The 23,300-nt window shown below is 47.5% G+C and overlaps 1 protein-coding gene across 4 annotated transcripts in view; it reads left to right on the top strand.

Moving 5' to 3' along the window:
- Positions 1-23,300, top strand: part of GIGYF1 (GRB10 interacting GYF protein 1) — a 1,784,248-nt gene that overhangs the window by 1,487,375 nt on the left and 273,573 nt on the right. For all 4 annotated transcript variants that reach the window (XM_069645982.1, XM_069645992.1, XM_069646001.1 and 1 more), the window contains one exon: positions 2,524-2,697. In XM_069645982.1, the coding sequence (XP_069502083.1) occupies positions 2,524-2,697 (174 nt within the window). The remainder of the gene's footprint in view (positions 1-2,523; positions 2,698-23,300) is intronic.

Here is a 23,300-nt window from a genome sequence, read left to right as displayed (position 1 = left end):
GCGCCTATGGCGCCAGGACTGATGTCTTTTATGAGCCTGGCGCCATAGGCGCCAGGACACTGTCCAAAGGGCCCCTATATGGGGTTGCTGGGACCTTCCTTGGGGACTGGATGTCCGCTTTCAGGGACGCAGGGCTTGAACCGGCTCCCCGGGAGCGGGCATCATGACATCCCTCTGCAGCATCCATAAGGCTGTCTTGGGCCAGGGACCACGCCATCTACAACTGGCTCTCACTAAATACTCACGCTCCAGATCTGCCGGCACCAACTGTGTGAGATAAGTGCTTCACTGAACAGCGAGCTGGTGGCTGCTAGCTCCCTCCTATGGAACACCCCCCTCTTGCTCTTTGTCTTGAGACGGATTGCCTCAAATTTCAGAAGCTGGTCAAGACCTTCCTTTTCACCTCGTCCTTCCCTTCCTCCTTCCTCTGCTAAATCACACAGTTGCTGAGATTGGTGACCAGGGCTCTTGTGTGTCCTCCGGAGACCTGGCCTCACACCCAGTCCCCTTCAGCCTCGGCCCGCTCCCAGCACTTGCCCTGGCACACACTGTCCTGTGCCACCACAGCCCTGCACTTTTTTATTGGTAGCTGACTACTCTCACCAAGCCACTAACAGCTGCTTACTCACTAGCACTGCCCTCTTTGTTACACCTAGCACTTACCCACCACTTCCTCATCCCAACTCTCTCTGCATTTGCATATTCTGAATGCTCACAAGGCCTAGTAGGACCACCTTTCATTGTACATTCGCCTTTCATTCCCATGTTCCCTCCCTGTTGGGAAACGCAATTTACTTGATGTATAAGCTCCTTATAAATTCAACAATATAAGGAATAAAATAAAGAGGAGAACATTAAAAGGACACTATGGAGTGTCTTTAAAAATGACACCCATAAAAAGAGTAAGAGGATCTGTGCGTTATGAAAAAAATTCCTATTCGGAGGTATAGAGAAAAATAATCTACCAGTGCAGCAAACACTTCTGGGGTTCTCACAAGTGAGGTATATCTAGCATTATAGTTAAAATCTTAGCTACCATCGCCTTTGAGCATTATCCATAATCCATAATAGCAGTCTCGCAAAATTCATTCACTTTATTGTATGCAAGTCTGTACGCCCCAGGATCCCCAATGGCTCTGCGTGCGCACACACCGGTAGTTTCAATCATCTCCGACTTACGGCGTGCCTCTACGGTGACGCTTCCTCCCTGGTACGGCTTGGATGTTTCTCCAGCGTTTCCTGCAGCTCCGCTTTCAACCACCGGCTTCCCTCTGTGGCTTGGACCGGATAATGCTGCTTCCCGGCATGACTGTACTTCCAGAAGCACCACTGCGGCCCTCAGCCTTTACAGTCCTTCAGGTGTGCCTGCTGCATCTCTTCTTCATGCCACGCTGGTATGTATAACTCACGTTCGCGAGCTACTGCATGGATTCTCTCTCTTCTCTCTTTCTCTCTCTCTCTCCCTCTCTCTCCCCATCCCTCTCTCTCCCTCTCTCTTTCTCTCCCCCCTCTCTCTACCCCCTCTCTCTCTCTCTCTCTCTCCCCCTCTCTCTCTCTCTCCCTCCCCCTCTCTCACCCCCTCTCCCGCTCTCTCTCCCCCCTCTCCCCCCTTTCCCTGGCACGGGTTCTCTTGTCTCTCTCTCTCTCTCTCTCTCTCTCTCTCTCTCTCTCTCTCTCTCTCTCTCTCTCTCTCTCTCTCTCTCTCTCTCTCTCTCTCTCTCTCTCTCTCCCCCCCTCCCCCCTCTCTCGCTCACCCCCCTCCCCCCTCTCTCTCCCCCCCCCCTCCCGCTCTCTCTCCACCCCTCCTCCCGCTCTCTCTCCACCCCTCTCCCCCCTTTCCCTGGCACGGGTTCTCTTCCGTTCTGCTGCGTTGAGTGCGGATGCCATTGGTAAAATGCCCTGCTCACTTTTGGTTCTGCCAAGCTAGCCTGCACATTGGTTTTCACGTTTCTCTTAGTCTGCATAAACCCCTTCCTCCTCCTCCTCCTCCTCCTCTTCTTCCTCTCAGTTTGTGCACTTTATGGGTACTGAAGTCCACAGATGATGATGGATTTCTAAAATGATTTCGTTCAAAAGATTTTGAGGTTGAATGTTTTACACTAACTCGCTGTGATTGTATTTATGTATTTTACTGTTTAGTATTGTGTGATAATACTAGCTGCTATTAGTCATTTTTCATAGTGTTCTCTGGCAATAAATAGTCTTTTTGTACTTGCCTGTCCAAGTGTAATCCTTAATTGAGCACTGTGTTTTACTCATTGTGTACACCGCCCCACACTCATTCACGACTAAGCCTTGACCACTCTCCATGCTACCTTGATTAGTTTGGTTACAGCTCCCAGAGTTGTCCCTGTTTAGCATAACTAGGTTGGCCTCCTAAACTGTCCAGCCGGCCAGAGTTTAGGTTCGCCTTTACAACTAAGCAATTGTTTCTTACAAATGTCACAATTTTATTTACTCCTTTTTTGTTGGCACGCGTACCACCAGTTTTCTTATTGGCTTTGTCTATGTTTCATATCCCAGTGTCGTCAACAGCAGGAACTACTCCTGAAGTTGCTTCAACACAGCCAGCAGCAAAGTTCACCACCCCTATGGAACAGCCACTCTAAAAGCATATCTATGAAAGCTGTGCTTGAGCTTCAGCAGCAGGAGAATGAGCGCTTACTGCAGAAGCAACAGCGTGCACAACAGCGAGTGGTACGTACAGGGCTATGTTGACCTTTCTGCACACATTGCTACCCAATTTCCCTTGAACCGATTTCTGTGAATGTTTTGTTAAGTTAATTCTACATAGATGGACGTTTTAAAATATTAATAAATATGAGTTATAAACTTGTTGCAAGATAGCTCCAAAATAGTAATGAATTGTGAAATGTATCAAATCATTTAATGTCCAAAATGGGTGCATCAATGTCTGGCTGTACGTGCCAGTATAACAGATTGATTTGTAAGTGCAATTCTATTTTAACATCTCCACTGTGAGAAACCTGAAGGTAACCTCACACCTACTCCTCTTGGTTCCTCTGCTCAGGTGGCCAGGGAAAGGCCATCGCTTTTGTATCCTGGTCCTGGAAGTTGAGATGCGAGGGAGGATCACCTGGGTGGAGGGTCCTTGGGGATGGGGCAGAGGCTATCCTCTGGCCAGACATGGTATCCCCCCATTTGAAATAAGAACCAACTTTACCCTCCTGCATTTATAGGCTGTTGTGAGTCATCTCTCCTAATTTTTTCCACATTCATACCATCTAAGTACTGGGATGAGGAAGAGGCGACAGAGTAGTGAACTCTAACAGCTCACTTCACCACTCTGGTACTGAGACGAGGAAGAGGCCTGATAAGTATGTCCTCTACCACGAAGGACAGTGTGTGTGAGGCACAGGTTGATAAAAGGCAAGAGGACATTAAAGAAGTTCATCAGAAGAATACGTTGACTTATAACACTGATGCAGAAAGGAAACGTGTTGTGAAGGAAGTCCTACGAGAAAATATGTACTGTTGTAACGTGCCAAGGTTTAGCGGTTGTGTGATCTGTGGTGGGTGGTCCATGTGGTCCGACAATTGCACCTAGACAGAAGAACCCCTTTCTTGGAGTGAATAAAAGGGAATCAAGAGGCAGAGTCTGTTTGGCCTAAAAGTTGGGCTAGTGACAGAAATAAAAGGTGAGCTAAACAAGTGGGGTTGACTAAATTTGTAGAACTGTGTTGAACTTGGGGAAGAAAACTCTGGGGCCATTTTTGTGAGAACTATTTGAACTTGGGAAACAGAGATGAGAACAAGCCTTGAGCTGCAAGAAGCTCAGAACTTTAGTTTGAACACTGTTACATTGGTCGCTGACATCCCTACACATTGTGGCTCATTACAAGTATAGCGGTGCAGGAACAAATTGGTAATAACGGAATTATCGCCATGTTTCCTGCACCGCCATACTAGGAGTATGGCCCTGGAGTGGGAGATATACCTCCAGCAACACGCTGAAGGTAAATCCTCTCATTTTCTGCTGAAAATCAGCGAAATCGGCGGAATTACAGCAGCAGCAATTCCACTTGCGGTAGTTCCACCAAAAATGCTCCATAGACTACAATGGACTCTCCAAAAACAGAGATTAACTCTGCCATGGCCACTTGTAATATGGCGGTAATTCCGCTGGACCAAGTGCCGGTAAAGGTAATTCTGTTGAGTGGTATTCCGGCCGATGTACATCTGGAATACCGCTCAACTCGTAATGAGGCCCATTGTCTAGCTTTAGCTCTGAGGGCAGGTATAGGTTTTGGACACACAGACTTTTAAGTTGAATTTTCTATCCTTTATTTAGGTAGGAAAATCCCACCTTAGCATAGGGCAAGTTAGGCCTTACACCATCCTGACATTTAAGTTAATACAGACTGTTTATTTGAACTTGGAATCAGTTGTATGTTCCTTGCTTCATGATGCCTTCATACCACCCATCACTAACTTAATAGCAGCAACATCAACACATTTGCTACTTAGAAGATTCTGTGAACAAACACCTTATAAATGTCTGCAAATTGATTCTGCTAGCTCTGTTTTCTTTGTGGTGGTTTGGCAGCACTCTAGGCTAGCACTTTCTTGGCTCTTTCAGTGCCATCCATGTATGAAATGCTTATCCAAATGTTATCTGTTTGGTGCAGCCCCAAGTTGTCTTTAATCCTCTTACGCTTATGTCAACACACTAAGTTTAGGACATAAATATGTTAGGGAGAATGTTCATGTCTGTGTGAATTCCCTTAAAACTTGGAGACTCCCAGCTCTTTTGCTGGACTTTAGGACTTTTTAATTTTAACCCTGGAGTGAGTTCAGACCTTTTTCCTCGCTCTCTCGTGTTTTTACCTGATTTGGATTTTGTTTTCTCACTGTTTTTGGAGAGTGACACACTCCATAGGCATCTGCTTTTTATATAGTGACACACAGCACCTTCCATGCAGTGTCACAGACAAGTCCTTTTGGATTTCTCCTAAGGTTTGAATACCTTTTTCTTTTGTGAACTACAGTTCCCAAGAATAGTAAAGTGAAATTTACTTTACTTACCTTTTCTCTTTGTAGGTCCAGCACACACATCTTATGTGGAGTGCTGGGGGGGGGTTACTTAATAGCCCACTTTCCCATGTAACATTTTAAATGGCTGGTGGCAGTGGTTTAATTTTTCCTACCATTGCGGAACCCTCAGCTACAGTACAGCACCCATGGGTGACAATTTTGTCAAAATGGCCCCTGTGTTCTTTTGTCACCATTTTCTTTTTGTGGGGTGTTTCTCAGCTTTTACTCTGTGCATTGAGACATGTTTTAGCCCCTTGTTTGTCTTGCCATTAGCGGGCTTCAGCCCTGAAGCCTGCCCCTGGCTCTAGTGTGCCTGGAAGGACCGGATGTGAGGGAGGGTCCTGAAACTCCCATGTCCTTTGTCTCTAGTAATGCCTGAATGAAACTAGTCCTGATTTGCTGACTGGCTTTCCTGGAAGGACAGCCACCCTGCTGTGTGATTGATGGCATAGGCTGTGCATGAATGGGAGAAACCTGCTTAAAAGTAGAGGGTTTTGGGACTACAGGCAGAGTCGACCACTGGAAGAATCGTCTGAAGAAGAAAGTGAACGAAGCCCGCTGCAACCTCATGGACCTTGAATTGTCCAGTGAAGCCCTGCTGCTGTGATCTTTGTCTCTCAACAGAGAAGCTCTGGGTGGAACGCCTTCTCCTCTTGGGTTAGTGAGACCAACAAACCCCGAGACGAGCTCCTCTTGTTCACGCTCTACTTGTTGTGCCTCTCTATTGCTGCAGAAGCCCAATGCCAGGGGTCGATTGTCCATAGTAGAGGGTAACGTCTGCCGCAGAAGGAATCTGTCTAAAAGTTCCAGGAGCTTCCTTGGGACCCCCCAGAAGCAAGACTACCAGATACAGAGACCCCCTCACCATAGTGCCGGACCGAGTGGGCCACAAAGTCCAACCGGTGGCCATTGTCCCGCATCAGTGCTGTTTGTTAATAGCTGAAACCACGAAGTGCCGCGGACATGAAGAAAACCCATAGCTGCCGACGACAATCCCAAGTACTTCTGCAAGAGCCCTCCAGACATCCTACCTCTTGTCCCCATGACTGATGCTCGGGAACCAGGGCCTGCTTGGCTGTAACAAGATTAAATCCAGCTTGACTCCTTTCTTCTAACCAAAGGTACTTTTTCAGGCATGGGAGTACTTACCACCTTAAGTCGTGTGGTCTCACTTGAGTCTTTCACTTGCTTTACCTTTCGAGTTGATTTGAACTCCCTTTTAACAGGCTTAACAGCTGGTGTGCCTACCAGTGATGTTCCTGAACTTTCTAACTTTGTGCAAGACTTTTTTCCAAGAAGTGCATCAGAATCATAGACTTTGTACGAATGACTTTGGCTGTCCTGGCTCACTAAAGGCTCTCTTCTAAATCCATTGACTTTGCTATTGCTTGTCCCTCATAGGGTGTAGCCTGTTGTATACTGTTACTACTGGCATAGGCTTATCTAGACTTCATTGGAGGATTCAGTTGTCCTCACATGTTTGAGAAACTGTTCTAACCTTTTTACTTCCCCTAACCCTTCCTTTCTGCAACTCAGAATTTAAGTATTAGTATTGGTGTGGTATATAAATGCAAATACTATCCTTGTGATTGAAGTAACCTCAGGGTGTAGGAAAAGTGTATGAAGCATATCCAAAGATTAACCACTAGCTTGACTAATTTTGAAAAGTAATGTCTAAGTTTACTTAAATTGTTACAATAAAGGGCTTTTTTAAAGCATGCTTATTAAAAACTGATGTTAAATATATAACTATTTATAACTGAAACCTTGAGAATAAATGTTACTTGACTATTTGTATTGACTGATTTCATCTTTACAGCTTATATTTACCCCTCTTGTGATAGGCCTGGCTGCTCAGTCACGCTACCGACTTGTGTAGTACAGACCTACACCAAAAGCTGGGTTACCTAATACCAAGCAGATAAATCTTGAGTAGTCTCACAAAGAGTGACTGCACCAATTCTTACCTAACAAAAGGCACTGAAACACATTCATTCCAGCAGTGCCGTTTGGCTTAATAACCTATTTCAATAATATCTCTAGTTATTAATAGATTCCTTCTTCCGACTGATTCATCTTCAATATCTAGCAGCACAGCTGCTCTTAAACATTTAGCCACCAGGGAGCCCAGCGTGACTCTGCCAGACGCCTCTTTGAGGCCTGCACCTAACCAGAAGTCAAGGCCGTGAACCGACTTCCTTTTTTCTGTACCATCTGCTCATTTTAGAAACACTGTTTATTTGAAGTTTATGCTTTGGTTTTTTCTCAACGAATATGCAGAATCAGACAGTTTTCGGGGTGCAAACCCTGCATTGACTGCAGGCATCGAATATCAATTTTGGATCCTCGCCAGATTTGCCTTTACTTCCTTGGTGAGGGACAGAACACAGAGGATTGCACGTCTCATCAATTGGTTCCCCCCAAGGTGCTTCTGGAACATGAGGTGGAGTGACATTGACCGGTTGAGGTAGAGTGCCATGGATCGCCACACCGAAGAGCTGTCTCCCCATTTTGCTCACTGTCCTCAAATAACTCATCAGTCATTTCCTTCAATTGTACTATCGGATCTATACAATACTTTTCTCCACTTGGAATATAAAATCTGTGCGCACTCGCCAACATTTTGTCGCAATTTTAGACACTGCTTTTATCAATACCTTTATATCATAGAAAGATATCCATGACCAAAGGAACCCCATGGACTACGGACTCACTTGCCATTGCATTGATTACTACCATTGCTCGAGTTACACACATCCCTGGAGTGGAACACACTGTTAGGGTGAATTCTCGGAAATGTGCTAATTCCCTCCACCTTAGAGACCCCCAACAACTTTGCTGGATTTTGAGGACTTGATTTTTTCTAACCTGCAGAGAGAGACCCTTTTTCCCACTCTCTCATGTATTTTAATGTGATTTGAACACGGTTTCTTTTTGGTTATGGAGTCTGACAAACTCAGTAGGCATCATCTTTTATATTGTATCCCACTGCACCTTCATTGCAGTGACACACAAGTCTTTCAGATTTCCCAAAGGTTTGAATACCTTCTCTTCTCTCTCCCATAGCAGGAAAGTGAAATTGAATTTACTTTACTTTTGTAATCTTGCCATAGGGTGCTGGAGGGGTTACCTAGTATCCTCTTTGGTCTAGCTTCTTTCCTCACTGAATGGCTGGTGGCAGTGGTTTCGTTTTAACTACCGTGGTGTGCATTTGCCGCGGGCCGCATGCGCATCTGCAGTAAAGCACCCAAGGGTGCCATTTTTGTCAAAATGGCCCCGGTCTTCTTTTTTCGCCATTTCTTTGTTGAAAGGTCCTTCTTGAGATTTACTCTGTGCGCCAAACCGGGTTTGGTCCCATTGTTTGCTTTGCCTTTGGCGGGATTCACTAGTGAAGCCCGCCTCTGGCTCCAGGGTGTCTGGGGTAGGCAGAAAGTGAGGGAGGTGCCCGAAACTCCCTGTGCTTAGTCTCCTAGGAGACTCAAATGCACTCTGTGGTGATTGGCCGGCTGACTGGCCGGCAAGGATAGCCACCCTGCTGGGTGACTGACAGCTAGGCTGGAATGAATAAAAGGTGAGTCTTTTGGCTTGGAAGGCAGTCGACCACTGGACGAAGGAACCGAAGAACTTCTTGAAGACGACGCCTGCTGCAACTCCTGGACCGTTGGTTTACCCGGTGAAGCCCTGCTCCTGTGTTTAAACTCCAATTATCATATTGACGGAGAAGCCCCTGCACGGACAACTCCTCCCTTTTGAGTTGGTGGGACCAATCAACTCCAAAGGAAGCCACCTGAACATCTATCTCAGAGCTGGTTGAATTGCCACAGAGATGCTGCTGGAAACTGTATAGCCAGGGAGAGGAACACCAGATTGTGTGCGTTGCTTTAACGCTGGGCTAGAGCTCCAGGAAAATCCTCTGGACTCCCAGGAAGCAGGATTGACCGAGCCTGAGCCCCCTCAACAGGAGTGCGGGACTCCAGAAGCAAGGAAAGTCCATCTAGACAGCCAGTAACCGCAGTGTTTCTATTTGCGGTAAACGCGAGGAGTTGAAACACTGAACAGCCACTGAAAGTGAAGTTTGCTGGTTTTGACCATCCCATCCCAGTGCAGTGCAGGAGTCCCCCGACGTCCTCCCACATTCCCCACGACTGAGGCCCTGCAACAGTGAGATCTGCAAAGCTGCACAGAAACAGGAGTCATCTGCTGTATCTTGTCTTCAATTTAAAAGTACTGTACAAAGTCTAAGAGAACTTTCCTCTTGCTGTAGAGTTGCTTGCATCTTCTACTACTCACAGGTCTCGTCAGCTTGTGGCTCTACATTTGATTTTCTTTTCTTCAAAGACTTCTAAAGCATTGTGCAAAGACTTTTGCATGAACCTACCAGAGGTGCTTCATCCTATATAAGACTTTTGCCCTTTGACTTATTACTATATGATCCTAAATGTAACAGTGATATATTAATGTCCCCAGCGTCCTAGCATCTGAAGTCACCTGAGGGTGTAGGTAGTGTCTGTGGGCCATCCCAAAAGGTCAGCTACTGATTTAGAGATATTAAGAGTGTATATTTCATGAAGTGTATTTGAGTGTTACTATTGCTCCCTTCTAAAGAAGGCTTATTCTAACTGACTGATAAATGAATAATTGTTTATTCAAGAAACCTTGAGTGTAAGAGTGTATTTGAATACTTGTAACTGTAAATTTTACAGTTTACAACTTGCACCGAATGGTCTTGGAAAGCGCTGCTGAGGCGAATGTTTCCACATTAAAGGGCTTCTGAATCCTGGAAGTTACAGCTGTGTTAAGGGCAAGGAACACGCCCATCTAACAGCTGTGCTATAAATTCAGCTCGTCGTCACCCTTTCAGCGCTTGGCTGGACGCTGCACGCTGTGACGGATCAAATGGCTGGTAATTTCACATCCGCAGGAGCACTTTTATCTACATGAAATCTTAGGCACTTACAACATATGAGACAGGGGGTTTATATTCTGCTCTTGTTGGTTGGATTTCATAGAAACATATATATTGACTCGGAGGCTGATTACTTCTGGTTAAAATAAACTTTGAATTGATTACACTACGGACTGCTGGAAGCTGATGTGGGCAGGGGGGGTCGGACTAGTGCAGCTCCTGAAAACAGACTAGCCAGGTGGAGGGAACTCTTCCAGAAGTCGCCTCCAGAGGATCTGAAGAACTTCATGAAGTATCGAACCAGGCCCAAGGTAGGACCAATATTTTCCAGCGCACCCCGCAAAGGAGACTCCTGCCCAGGGACTCTCCCGCATGGGAGGGACCGGCCAGGTCCTTCTACCGGTACGTGCACCAAGGCTGTTATAGCTACCGCCCCTCGGGTCGAGGGATCCTCCCGGGTGCATTGTTGAGGGACCGGAAGGTTCTTTTACCGGGTCTACACCCGAGGGGCTCCGCCCTTTTACCCGGCACCATGGCTGAGGGGCAACGTCCTAATACAAGCAATATGTCTGAGGGGGCGCCTAAACGCAGCTCTACTGACCTCCAGGTCGAGGGTGTCACACCTACCGGCCCGAAACCCGAGGAGCAGGGTAGGCCTTGTGATCCACACGCAAGAGTCTTAGACGAGGCCAGGCCCAGCAGGCAGCTCGGCAAAATGGCCGCCGTGCCAGAAAGAGGCACCCGTCCAACTCCACTCCAGGAATTTGGCGAATGAGTGTTAAGGTGGGACTAACCTCAACCACGTACGTGGCCTACAGTCTACCCCTCATTTGCGCAGGGCAGCTTTCCTTTGCGTCCATGTGGGCAGGGTATGCAGCAGATCCAGCAGCCCCCCGCTATCCCGTCGGCACCCCTTGCCACCTCTTTGGCCAGTGAGGAGGTGCTCTTCGAGAATTTCCTCGGCCTCATGAGGTCTCCTCAGATGGGGGTTATCCTCAAAGAAGTCATCCCCGCCATGCTAGCCCCCTGGCCCCGGTGCAGCCGCTTCCTCCGGCTCCACATCCATCTCTGCAACCTCTGCCATCCCCTCAGCCTCCGGCTGCAGTCCCTGTACCCCAGCCTCCAGTGCCATCTACTCCTCCTCCACCACATCAGCCTCAGCCAGGGCCTTCCACAAACGTCTTGCTGGCCTGCCGGAGTACCTGGGCCTCCCCCAACCTGAGGGCGTGCAGCCGGCAGAGGGGGTTCTGGCTGAAGTCCTCACATGACACCCCTCTGCCAACACAGGGATTCCACTGCAAACCGATGTAGTCTCCCTGGCCAAGAAGGGTTGGCTCAAGCCCCACTCGGCCCAGCCAGTCAATCGATGCCTGGACGCAAAGTACAGGCAGATGGAGGGGGGTACACTCTTGCTCTCAACCCATGCTCAGCCACACTCCTCGGTGATCGCTGCGGCATCACTATGCTCCAACCATCAGTCATCCTCAGCAGCCTCCTCTGCGGCGCTGCTAGGCAAGGAGAAGATTTGGAAGCATACGGCAGGAAAATCTACTCCCAACGCCATCCTTGCACCTTCGTCAGGCCAACGCAGATGCCATGCTGGCTGCCGCCAACAAAAGGTTATGGCAGGAAATTGCGGACTTCCTCCCGGAACTCCCCACCTAGTGTCAATCACGCTTTAGGGCGTGGCTAGTTGAAGCCAAGTTGGTGGCGCATGATCTCATGGAATCCACAGTGGCTCATATCGATACCTCAGGCCGTGCCATCTGCATTGCCACGGACATGAGAAGGACAGCCTGGCTCCGGGCAACAAAATTAAACCCAGATGTCCAGGAGCGTGTGGGTGCGATTTCTCGCCGTCACCATAACCAGTACAATGAAGGACCCTGCAATAACTCAGACAGAAAAGAGCCAAGTAAACATTACTTTATTAATGCACAAGCATTCGCGAATGGGCCGCAAGTTCAAACGTCTCGCTAAGCAAGTCGTCGAAGTTCCGCGCCTTCCTCTACACATCGTGCTCTTTTATACTTTTCTGTTTACATTGCCTTGCACATAGCACACATCCACCCCAGGGCGGATCTCCAGTTGGAGTTTATCTGAAGTATCCAGTTGGAGTTTAACGAACAACCATTGCACATTTGCTATCGTGGTCTATCGTGGTTTCCTGTTATCCCGGTCTTCACATTCTTTCGTGCCCCTTTGTGCCCGTATCTCTGTGCTCGAGGCCATGCTTACTCATTCCTTCCCCCCACCCGTATTCTGCAGATAGTTTTAGCAGGCTCAGCATGCTTCGACATACAGTGATCTCAAACAATTCTTCTGTTAAAAACAAGTTCTTGCCGGGTCAGCAGGTCTTAAACGCCGCCGTATAAACGAGAAGGCCTCTTCTTTTAGCAAAAAGTACATTCATTTAACGCATATGGTGATTAGTACAAACTCCAAGTGTGAGCACAACGTTACATATGCATGCGTACCTTCAATCCACCCTTTGCTCACACTTGAGCATCAATCTAAGCAGTCCTAGCATAAGCAGATGGCAGGAAAGCAACATCATTACATAATGTATGTACCATAATCTTCTCCAGGCCTCCCATGTCAGAAAATTCCTGTTGTACATGGCTTTTATCCATTGTATTTAGGCGCGTCATGCTGGAAGAACACATGGAAACGCAGCACGACACACATACCGGGAAGCATTGGATGCAGAGACAAATTCCTACAACTATTGCCGCTAGAACCAGTATGGGCGTAAGGAGCTGCCACCCGATTTCTTTTAGGAGCTTCATCCACCAGCTATCTCCTGACCCTTCCTCCTGGTGGATACTATCCGCTATTTTATGTAGTTTGTTTATTCCATCTAAGATTCTTGTACTTTCTTCTGGTATGTAAACACAACATTGGGACCCCACCATGAAACAGACCCCGCCCCTTTCTGCAGTGAGTATGTCTAAGACATACCTATTCTGGAGAGCCACTAGCCGAATTGCTTTCATTTCATAAGTGATGTTTTCCATTAGGTCTGCGGATTCTTCGATTACGAACTCAAGGGCCCTGCTTAGCTTTTGGATTTCTTGACTGTTCATAAAGATGCCCGCTGGAGGAAAAAGGGCCCCATCAGATCTATAAACGTTTCCCTTCCTGTAGGTTGATACGTAGGAATTTTTGGGTTTACTGCTCGTTTATTTCTGCTGTGTATTTCTTTATGCAGAGTAGACGGGGCATATACCATCACAGCTGGCATTATTCTGGCTATGTAACATACCCCAACAAAATCTTTCGCTAACCACAAATAAGCCCTCTTGTTACAGACGTAGGCATATCCTTCTATCTGTAACAATCCCTTCGTGTAGTTATTTAGATTCACCATTTGACTGCACCCCGAGATCTTTCTTTGATTACCTCTTGCGCTTCTCTTAAAACATATATTCTTTGGCCTAAACTCTTGTGTGATGGTGATAGGGGGAGGAGGTTCTCTTACTATCTGTAACATAGCAGGTGCAAGCCCGATTCCCTCAGTTTTGATTTTATAGCGTATCTTTTCCATTAGAAGGGTTTTGTTCTCTCCTCTAACATAACAAGCGGTATTCGGTATCATGTATTGCTGTGCTGACACTATTCTCATGTAAATTAATGTACACCCGGCATCCTCAGTAACTTGCGACGCGTACACTGGGATGCCTTCACTGCTATGTCGGGGCATGTGGGTGCAGATCTAGCAATCAGTTTTATTCACTAGCCCATATGTTGTGTTTATTATCTTCACGTATTCATTTTTAGCATAGTCTTCCGGGTCGTGTTGGTCATAGGCATCTCGATTCCTGCTCTTGACCCGATCTATTCTCCCTGTTCCGTTTGACACGGGTAACAAGTTCTTTAATTCATATCTAGATGGATGTTCCAAATACCAGAATAATATGGCGAAAGCTATTAATACTACTATCGAGCATACAAAAAATAAGATTTTGTTCCTTGTGGTGCAAAGTGGTGTTTTTCTCTTACCTTCTGTGTTTGGGGAGCATACATTTATCTGCTCAGGGATTAAACCAGCATATACGGGTGCAGACATAATTCAGTATGTGGCTCAATTATAGGTACGTATGCGTATCAGATGCAACCTAGCGATATAGCTGTATTCCCTATTTAAAGCACCAGTGTCCTTATTACTCTAATAGTGGTAGGTCTCACTGAAAACCTTCATCCGATCTGTCCCACGCCTCGTAGTGCCTGTCCCATGAGGGGAACGCCGGAGGCCCTTCAGGCTACAAGCCTGTTGTCTTCAGTAAGGCACAATCCTGCTAAAACCAACAAGAGAGTCCAAATGTTCATCTCCCTAATGATCAAAGTTCAAAACAGTGTCCTTACACGTTGCTTGGCACATACACGTCACGGGATCGGAGACGATGGGCACACCTACTAATGGCGTCTGGCAGTACTGTTGCAACCTGGGGTTGGTTGGTTCCCTTTTCTGGAGGAATCAGTAGTGGAAGCGTCTTCTTGACGTGATTCACGTGGTACCAGTGCGATTTGCCATCAACTTTTACCGCAGTTTGTGTCGCGAGGAGCACTTGAAACGGGCCCTTCCATCTGGGTTGCAGTCCGCTGGTGCGACTGAAGGCTTTTATAACAACCCAGTCACCGGGCTGCACGTCGTGACCTTCTCCTATCAGAGGAGATGGAGCTACTGCGTTCACCTGTGCATTAATAGAAATCAGTCTATTAGTTAACCCAATACAGTACTGTTGTAATGCAGGCCATGCTTGCTCAGACAATCTCTTAGGTGATATGGGGGGTCCCAATACTTGGTGGACGCCCCATAACAATTTCGAAAGGAGATAAACCATGTGTACGCTTAGGCATAGTACGCATACTCAATAATGCAATAGGCAATGCATCCGGCCATTTCAGTCCCGTTTCAGCACAAGCCTTTGCCAGTTTGTTCTTCAGTACCTTATTTGTGCCCTCTATAATCCCAGCTGATTGAGGATGAAAAACTGCATGGAAGCGTTGATCAATACCAAGGGCCTTGCAAACTTTGCGTACTACTTCACCAGTAAAATGAGTCCCATTGTCAGACCATAGATATCTAGGGACCGTATACAAGGGCACCCAGTGTTTCAATATGCATTGTGCTGTGGAGGTGGCACTATTGTCCCGCAGGGGATATGCTTCCACCCATCCTGAGAACCCACATCTCATCACCAAACAGTAGGAATGTTTATTTACAGGCTCCAGCTGTATAATGTCCATATACACCACCTCAAAAGGGCAGGTGGGTAACTTACTGTGGCCCGCCGGGCTGGTACACCTTTCCCCACATTGTATAGAACACATATTTCACATTGTTTTGCCCATTGACGACAATACATTCCCAATCTTTTGTTGTACCACACAGCACTCAAAACTTCTTCCATAGTCCTTGCGTTAACGTGAGTTGGACCATGAGCCACACTCACTATCACAGGTAAGTATGCATCAGGTAGTACCCAAGTATTCGTATTGGTATGTGCCCATAGCCCATCTACCGTCTCCTCGTATTGATCATCCTTGTGCCAAGATAGTCTTTCTTCAATGGTTGCATCTGCTTGGATTTCCTTTACGCGCTCCTTCGTCCCTTCCATAGTCACATCCCTCCCCACTGAGTTGTCGGGCCTCCCACCGTGTATCCCTTGTGGCAGCTAGTTTAGCCATCTGGTCGGCTAAGGAGTTTCCTTGCGTGACATAATCTAGAGTCCTTTAATGCGCTGGGCATTTCACTATGGCCACCATCTTGGGCAACGTAAGGGCTTGTAATAATTCAGCAATCAATTGGGCATGATTAATAGTATCACCTTGGGAGGTTAAAAACCCACGCTCTCCCCAGAGTTTACCAAAACTGGAAACCACCCCATGAGCGTAGGCTGAATCAGTATAAATTGTCACTTTCATACCGCTGCTTAACACTAATGCTCTCGTTAGCGCAATCAATTCTGCTGCCTGGGCCGATTTTTCACACACTTTCCCACTCTCAATCAACCGCTCCCCTGTGGTTACAGCATACCCTGCTGTCTCCCCATTTGGCAGTTTGAAACAGGAACCATCACAGAATAATATACCCTCATTATCAACCAGCGGGGTGTCTTGCAGGTCTGCTCTACCCTTGGTGTGTTCTTCCATTTGGATCACACAATCATGCCTAATGTCATTAGGTGAGACGGGCAAAGGAAGCAGTGTCGCTGGATTCAAAGTGTTACATCGTTCGATTTTTACATTACTGGCAAACAGAATCATCTCATGCTGTGTGAGTCTAGCTGTGGTCAAATGCTGTGTATGCACTCTATTCAGGAGAACGTCCACCGCATGTGGGACTTTTACTGTCACTTCGCTCCCTAGAATAATACCTGCACTTTGTTTTAGGGCTGCCGCTGCTGCGGCCACTGCTCTCATGCATGGGGGTAGGCCTCGAGCTACTGAGTCCAGAGCACTGGAGAAATATGCACATGGTCTCTGTTTACCCCCTTGTTCCTGCGTTAAGACTGACACAGCGCAACCTTCCTGTTCATCAACGAAAAGGCAAAATCTCTTGGTATAATCAGGTGTGCCTAAGGCCGGTGCGTGGCATAGAACATCTTTCATAGCTGTCAGGGCTTTTTCCATCTCAGGTGTCCATTCTAATGGTCCGTTTTCTTGTACTTCTTTTAAGGCTTTTAGCATGGGCTGGATCAATACAGAGAATTCAGGAATTCAGTGCCTACAATAGGATAAAACACCAATTATCCTTCGGAGACCTTTTGCCGTGTCGGGGCCTTTTATGGACTGTATCAAAGCAATGCGATCAGTAGACAGAGTTCGCCCCTCTTCGGACAACTCAAAGCCTAAATAATGGACCTTTTGTTTTACATGCTGCATTTTGGCTAGGGCTACCTTGTGCTTATTCTCTGCTAAGTGCATTAGCACCAATCTGGTCACATAATGGCATTCCTCTTCAGTGGCTGCACATAATAGCAAATCATCAACATATTGTATCAGAGCAGTGTTAGCGGGTAGGGCTAGGTTATCCATCTGTGTTTTTAGTGCTTGGCTGAATATGGCGGGACTTTCTGTATATCCCTGCGGGGCTCTAGTAAATTGGTACGGTCTATCTCGAAGAGTGAAACTAAACAGGTACCTGCTTTCTTCGGCAATAGGAATGCTGAAGAAGGCATTTTTCAAATCAATTACCGTAAACCATTTCGCTGTTTTGGGAATTAAAGTGAGTACACTTGCAATATTAGGGACAACTGGATATCTGGGTTCTACTATTTTGTTTATCTCCCTCAAATCAATAATGAAACGATAGGGTACGGCTTCATCACCTTTCTTGTGTACTGGAAGGATCGGAGAGTTACAAGGGCTATCATTTGTTGGCTCTACCACCCCTAACCGTATCATATCCTGTACTATTTGATATAGTGCCTGCTCTCCCTCGTGTGATATGCGATATTGTTTTATCCTGGGCAACCTGGCACCGGGCTTTAGTTTGATTACTACTGGGGAAACATCCAACACCCCTACATCATTCCCATGAGTGGCCCATAGTTCATTCGGGATGTCTTGGAGTTCCGGGGGCAGGGTTTGCGTTACTCCTATCATACCCATAGGTTTGCTTATAGTCATTCTCACCCCCTGAGGGGAGCAATATATTGTGGCCCCTAGTGTCTTTAATGCATCAATACCTAACAAGTTTTCTGGGCAGTGATTGGTCAATAGCCACCCATTCTCCCATTTTACCCCATGAAGTTCCGCTTCTACTATTTCACTTACAGGAGTCTTTATTGGATTTCCCCCAAATCCAACTGATACCTTGCTTTTATCCGATAATGGGACAGCGGGGACGGCTCTGATATTCACGGAACTGTTTCCAGCTCCCGTGTCTACCAGACATCTCAAGTTTCGGTGGGGGCCGATCCTAATAGGTACTTGTACCACTCACGCTGTCTCATTTCGGCCTCCTCAGGACATATCACTTGTGTTATCCTGGAAGTCGTCATTATAGTATACCCCTTCCCCACATCCTTCGCCCTGGCATACACCTTGTACTTGTGTTGTTTGTCGTGGCTGATACAGTAGATTGGGGGGAGGCGGGGCGGGCCAGGGAACATCCCCTCTTGCTTGTCCGTCAAAGGCATTGGGTTGAGGGGGTTTAAACATTCTATTGTCTTGGTTGCCGTACCCACCAGTTCTATTTCCTGGGGCAAATGTTGTCTGTGAAGGGGGCCGTACGCCCCTTCCTCTCCCACCACTCTGGGGACACTGGGATTTCCAGTGTCCGGGTCTCTTGCAGACGGCACATACATCTTGGGGTAGCCCATCCCTCCTCCCATATAGCGCACCTCCTTGCACTGTACCTCTACCTGTCCCTTGGCCCCCTATCATGTTGCTACTATAGCCCTGTGACGGGCCATTATTATTGTAGTTATACCTGCCTTGGGGCCCTTGATGCAACTGTTGCATCAACACTTTGGTTTTTAGATCCTTCTCTTGTCGTGCCTTTTGTTGTCCCTTTACTCTTTCCCCTCTTTCATAATACCTGGCCATTTCGAGGAGATCCCGGGGGTTTCTAGTCATTCACGTACTTTCTGCCTTCCTAATGTTCTCCTGGATTGGCCCGTGGAGCCCTTCTATAAAGTTTGTGGCAAAGTACCGTTGGCCCGTCTCAGACCCTATCTCTAGCCCACTGTGTGCTTTAAATGCTGCTTCGTAACGCAGGAAGTACTGTGCTACTTCCTCACTTGCGCTCTGTATCACAGCAGACAGTTTCTCCACATTCACATCAAATGGGGGTAATACCTTTTCTAGAGCCCTCAGGACTGCCATGCCATGCCCCCTTAGGGGTTCGGGATATTCCTCATGCAGTTTCCTATTTTTACTCGCCTCCATTACATCTTTCCATTTTATTGTATCATTGTCTTTGGCACGAAAGGGGGTCCATATTTCCTCTGGGACAATAGCTAACAATATGTTATCTACATCCTCTACAGTAAATAACCCGGGTCTGAATAGCTTTCCTACTTCTTTGTAGAATCCTGCCGGGTCTATACGGGGGTCGGGGATGGACTTGGTGATATGCATCAATTCTATTCGAGATAAGGGGACATACACATAGGTGCGCATCATGTTACCAGTAACTGCATCTATGGTGGGTTGACACTCTCTCATTGGCATTGATAGTAACTTTTCCGTGTTTGTTTGTTCACTTACAAGGGCCTGCACTGGTGATGAAGCAGAGGACTGGTGACTAAGGTTTTTCTCTTTTATTTTTTTATAATCTTTTAACAGTTTCTCCACCTTAGCCATTCTCCATTCTTCCGCCCCAGAATCATCCACTCTTATATTAGGTAGCAGTTTCTTATCCAATTCCGTCTTAATCCTATTCCACTGGGACACATATCTAGGCTCCTTTTCCTCTTCTATATCATCCACCCTAATAAGAAGATATTTAATTACGTTTACTTGTATAGGCCAGCCAAGGCCCTCCATCAGACTCACCAGGGTGGACATGGACTGCGAGTGTATAGATGCTATCGTACGATTAGCTACGTTTTGGCCCGCCTGGTCTGCATCTTTGAGTTTAGCCTCTCTTTCCCTCACCTCTTTCCCATGCCCTCTTTTCCTTCTCCCATTCAACACCGCCCCTTATGACTTCCGCTATTATGTCGGACATACATCCCCATAACTGAACACTGGACGCAGTCACTGGTAGTAACGCGACAGCGTCCTGATATGCTGAGGGCAGATCCGCAGTACTCTGTCCTCTCAATTTACAGTTACCCTCATGAAAGGTATATAGTTTAGTGGCCACTGTCCTAAATTCCAAAGGTGTCAAACGCCCCAATTGGTCCCGTAGGCTGTCATTGAGGGGTGTGCCATACAGCCCGGTCATAAGGATTTGCAAGTCTGCATCTCTATCCTTTTCTACAGTAGTCGTTCTCCTATGGTCTATCAACCTATCTGGGTCTCCATACTTCATTGGGAATTCCGCCCTCTCACCCTCACCTTCTCTCGGAGGAGCCGTAGCCCCTGGAAATAACAATTCAGTCGTTGTTTGTTCTGCTTCTAGTCCTATCACAGGATACATACCCCCGCTATTCTTAATCATCATACGTCTATCCAACTGGTCTAGTTTCTCATCCTTCTCTTTTATCTCTAGGTCACGTAATTTTTGATTTACTGTTCTCTTCTGCCCCTTTGCCTTTTGTTTGTTCTGAGCATTGCGCCTGCGCATTGCTTCTACCCTCCATAGTCGTATAGCCTCAAACTGTGCGGGTCTGACACGTCTTTTTACTAATTCTATTTCTACTTTGGATATGCGGTCCACATCAAAGGACCCGGTGTCTGGCCATTTATGCTCAATCAAATCTTTTGTATATTCAGACCACTCCCTTAAGAACAATGTTGAATTCAATCCATGTTTAATCAACATATCAAATGCAGGGGTTCCTTCAAGAGGGGCATAGTGTCTCTTGCCTATACCACTCTTGCTGGAAGCCGCTTGACCCATTTTGTTGGTATACCGCAATTGCCTAAAAACACTCACCTTTCCCAAATGTGCATTAATAGGCTAACATTAACAGTACATCCTCCTGACATATATCGCCATACCAATATCAATACATCACCATTTCATCATTATTATTACATAGACGGACATACCACCGTCCTCTTCATAAACCCTAAATCGTTATTTCCTTATTCCATCATGCATCCATCCATACCACTTACCTTAAGGGTCCCGCCAGAGTGTTCCGGACCCGAAGGGCGACAGCCTGCTGTTCCACCGCCGACGGAGCCGGAAAAACAAGGATGACGCGTTGGTTGCAATCAAAGGTGCGGATTCAGTTGTTGGGGCCCCGTGATCAATTCCTTCTCCGGTTCCGCCGCGGCGTTCCTCACCCAGTGACGGACTGTCGCTCCTTCGCATCCCACTTCTGACACCAAAATTGTGGGTGCGATTTCTCGCCGTCACCATAACCAGTACAATGAGGGACCCTGCAATAACTCAGACAGAAAAGAGCCAAGTAAACATTACTTTATTAATGCAAAAGCATTCGCGAATGGGCCGCAAGTTCAAACGTCTCGCTAAGCAAGTCGTCGAAGTGCTGCGCCTTCCTCTACACATCGTGCTCTTTTATACTTTTCTGTTTACATTGCCTTGCACATAGCACACGTCCACCCCAGGGCGGATCTCCAGTTGGAGTTTATCTGAAGTATCCAGTTGAAGTTTAACGAACAACCATTGCACATTTGCTATCGTGGTCTATCGTGGTTTCCTGTTATCCCGGTCTTCACATTCTTTCGTGCCCGAGGCCATGCTTACTCATTCCTTCCCCCCACCCGTATTCTGCAGATAGTTTTAGCAGGCTCAGCATGATTCGACATACAGTGACCAAACACAATTCTTCTGTTAAAAACAAGTTCTTGCTGGGTCAGCAGGTCTTAAACGCCGCCGTATGGTCTTAAACGCCGTGTGAGCACAACGTTACATATGCATGCGTACCTTCAAGCGCATTCTAGATCTACCGTTCGAGGCAGGGGGGAGAGACCTCTTCCACTCCTCTACGGACAAGGAGCTAGACAAAAAGAAAAACCGCTCACAAACGGCAAAGTCTTTATCCATTCTTACAAGGACCACGCCCAAATCGTACACCCAATCTCAGCAGAGCTCGGAAAAGGGTTGTACATATGGACGGTTCTGTGGCTTCCAGCAACGCAGATCCAGCTCTCTTCTCAGAACCAGCGCAAACGACAAAAGGGGATGGGGGGGGGGAATATGGGCTTTTCCCAGTCCCCCTCTCCTCAGCGTCAGCCTCCGAGGGAAAGAAGGCATGACGTGCCCCTTTGGGTCCACGTGCCTCCGGTGAGAGGCAGGCTTGCTCTCAATGTACATTTCTGGCACCAGAAATTCACGGACCCCTGGACCCTCTCTGTAGTATCCACAGGGATACCTTCCTAGCCCAGCTTCGCCTCCCTCCTCCCCACCACTTCCACAGGTTTGGACTGCAACTCTTTTGACGGAGATCCGGTCGCTCATAGAGAGCCAGGCAGTGGAGGAAGTTCCAGCCTCCCAGCGAGGCTATGGATTTTACTCCAGGATTTTCGCCATTCAGAAGAAGAACCAGACGGGCCTGAGAGTTGTGCTGGACCTTTCCACCCTCAACCTCTCCCTGCCCCTGCAAAAATTAAAGATGGTTACGGCAGCTTTTATTGCGGAGACATTGGACAAGGGAGACTGGATGTGCTCCCTGGACCTGAAGGACATGTAACTACACGTCCTAATTTGGCAGCCCCATCGTTCATTTCTATGGTTCAGGATCATGGGCTACCATTTTCAATACAAAGTCCTTCCATTTGGCCTCAACTCGGCCCCCAGGGTCTTTACCAAACTCATGTACGCCGTGGCGGCCCTCCACAGAGTGCAGGGCCTCCACATCTACCCATACTTTGACGACTTGCTTGTCAGGGCTATATCTCTGGAAGCAGTTATCCACTCTTCCCATGCCCTTATGAACACACTGCACGATCTGGGCTTCTCGCTCAACCTCAAGAAGTCACAGCTGCAGCATACGCAGACTCTGACATTCCTGGGACTCATTTGGGACACCTGCTCCGATAAGGTCTTCCCATCGGAGGACAAAATCTCGGCCATCAAGAGGGCCATCGCCCACTTCATCTGCAGAGAGGCAACCTCAGTATAGTAGTACCAACATCTCCTGGGTCTACTGGCAGCGGTCCTATTAGCCGTGCCGCTCACAAGACTAAGGATGAGAAAGATTCAGCTGCACTTCGCGGCCTCATGGAATCGGAAGCGGGGCTCGCAATCTGAGATCAACGTTCCTCAATCTCTCCCTTCGGACCTAACATGGTGGTCCATGGGCTGCAACCTACGGACGGGCAAGCTCTTTCGGCCGCCCTCTCCGCAGGCCGCCATCACCACAGACTCTTCGCTCGAGTCTGTGGCAAGGGAGCCACCCTGGACGATCTCTCGGTCCACGTCACCTGGACTTGACAGGAGCAGGAATACCACATCAATTGGCTGGAGCTGAACGCCATCTGGCTAGCGCTCTGAGCATTCCTTCTACTTCTCAAGGGCAAGGTTGTCCTCATCCAGACAAACAACTCGACCAGCATGTACTGTGTCAACAAGCAGGGAGGGACCGGATCCCCTCCTCTGTGCAGACTGGCGATCAGCATGTGGGCATGGGCACTGGAAAACAACATTCACCTCTCGGCAGCCCACCTCCCGGAGGAATCCAACCTGGAAGCGGACAGGCTCAGCAGGCTGGGAGCGGACAATTACGAGTGCTAGCTAAAAGACCTCATT

The sequence above is a fragment of the Ambystoma mexicanum genome, chromosome 1p, assembly GCF_040938575.1.
Source record: "Ambystoma mexicanum isolate Mex_15411 chromosome 1p, UKY_AmexF1_1, whole genome shotgun sequence".
In the NCBI taxonomy this organism is placed as follows: domain Eukaryota; kingdom Metazoa; phylum Chordata; class Amphibia; order Caudata; family Ambystomatidae; genus Ambystoma; species Ambystoma mexicanum.
Note: the sequence above shows the minus strand (reverse complement) of the source record. Positions and strands in the feature narration are given on the sequence as shown.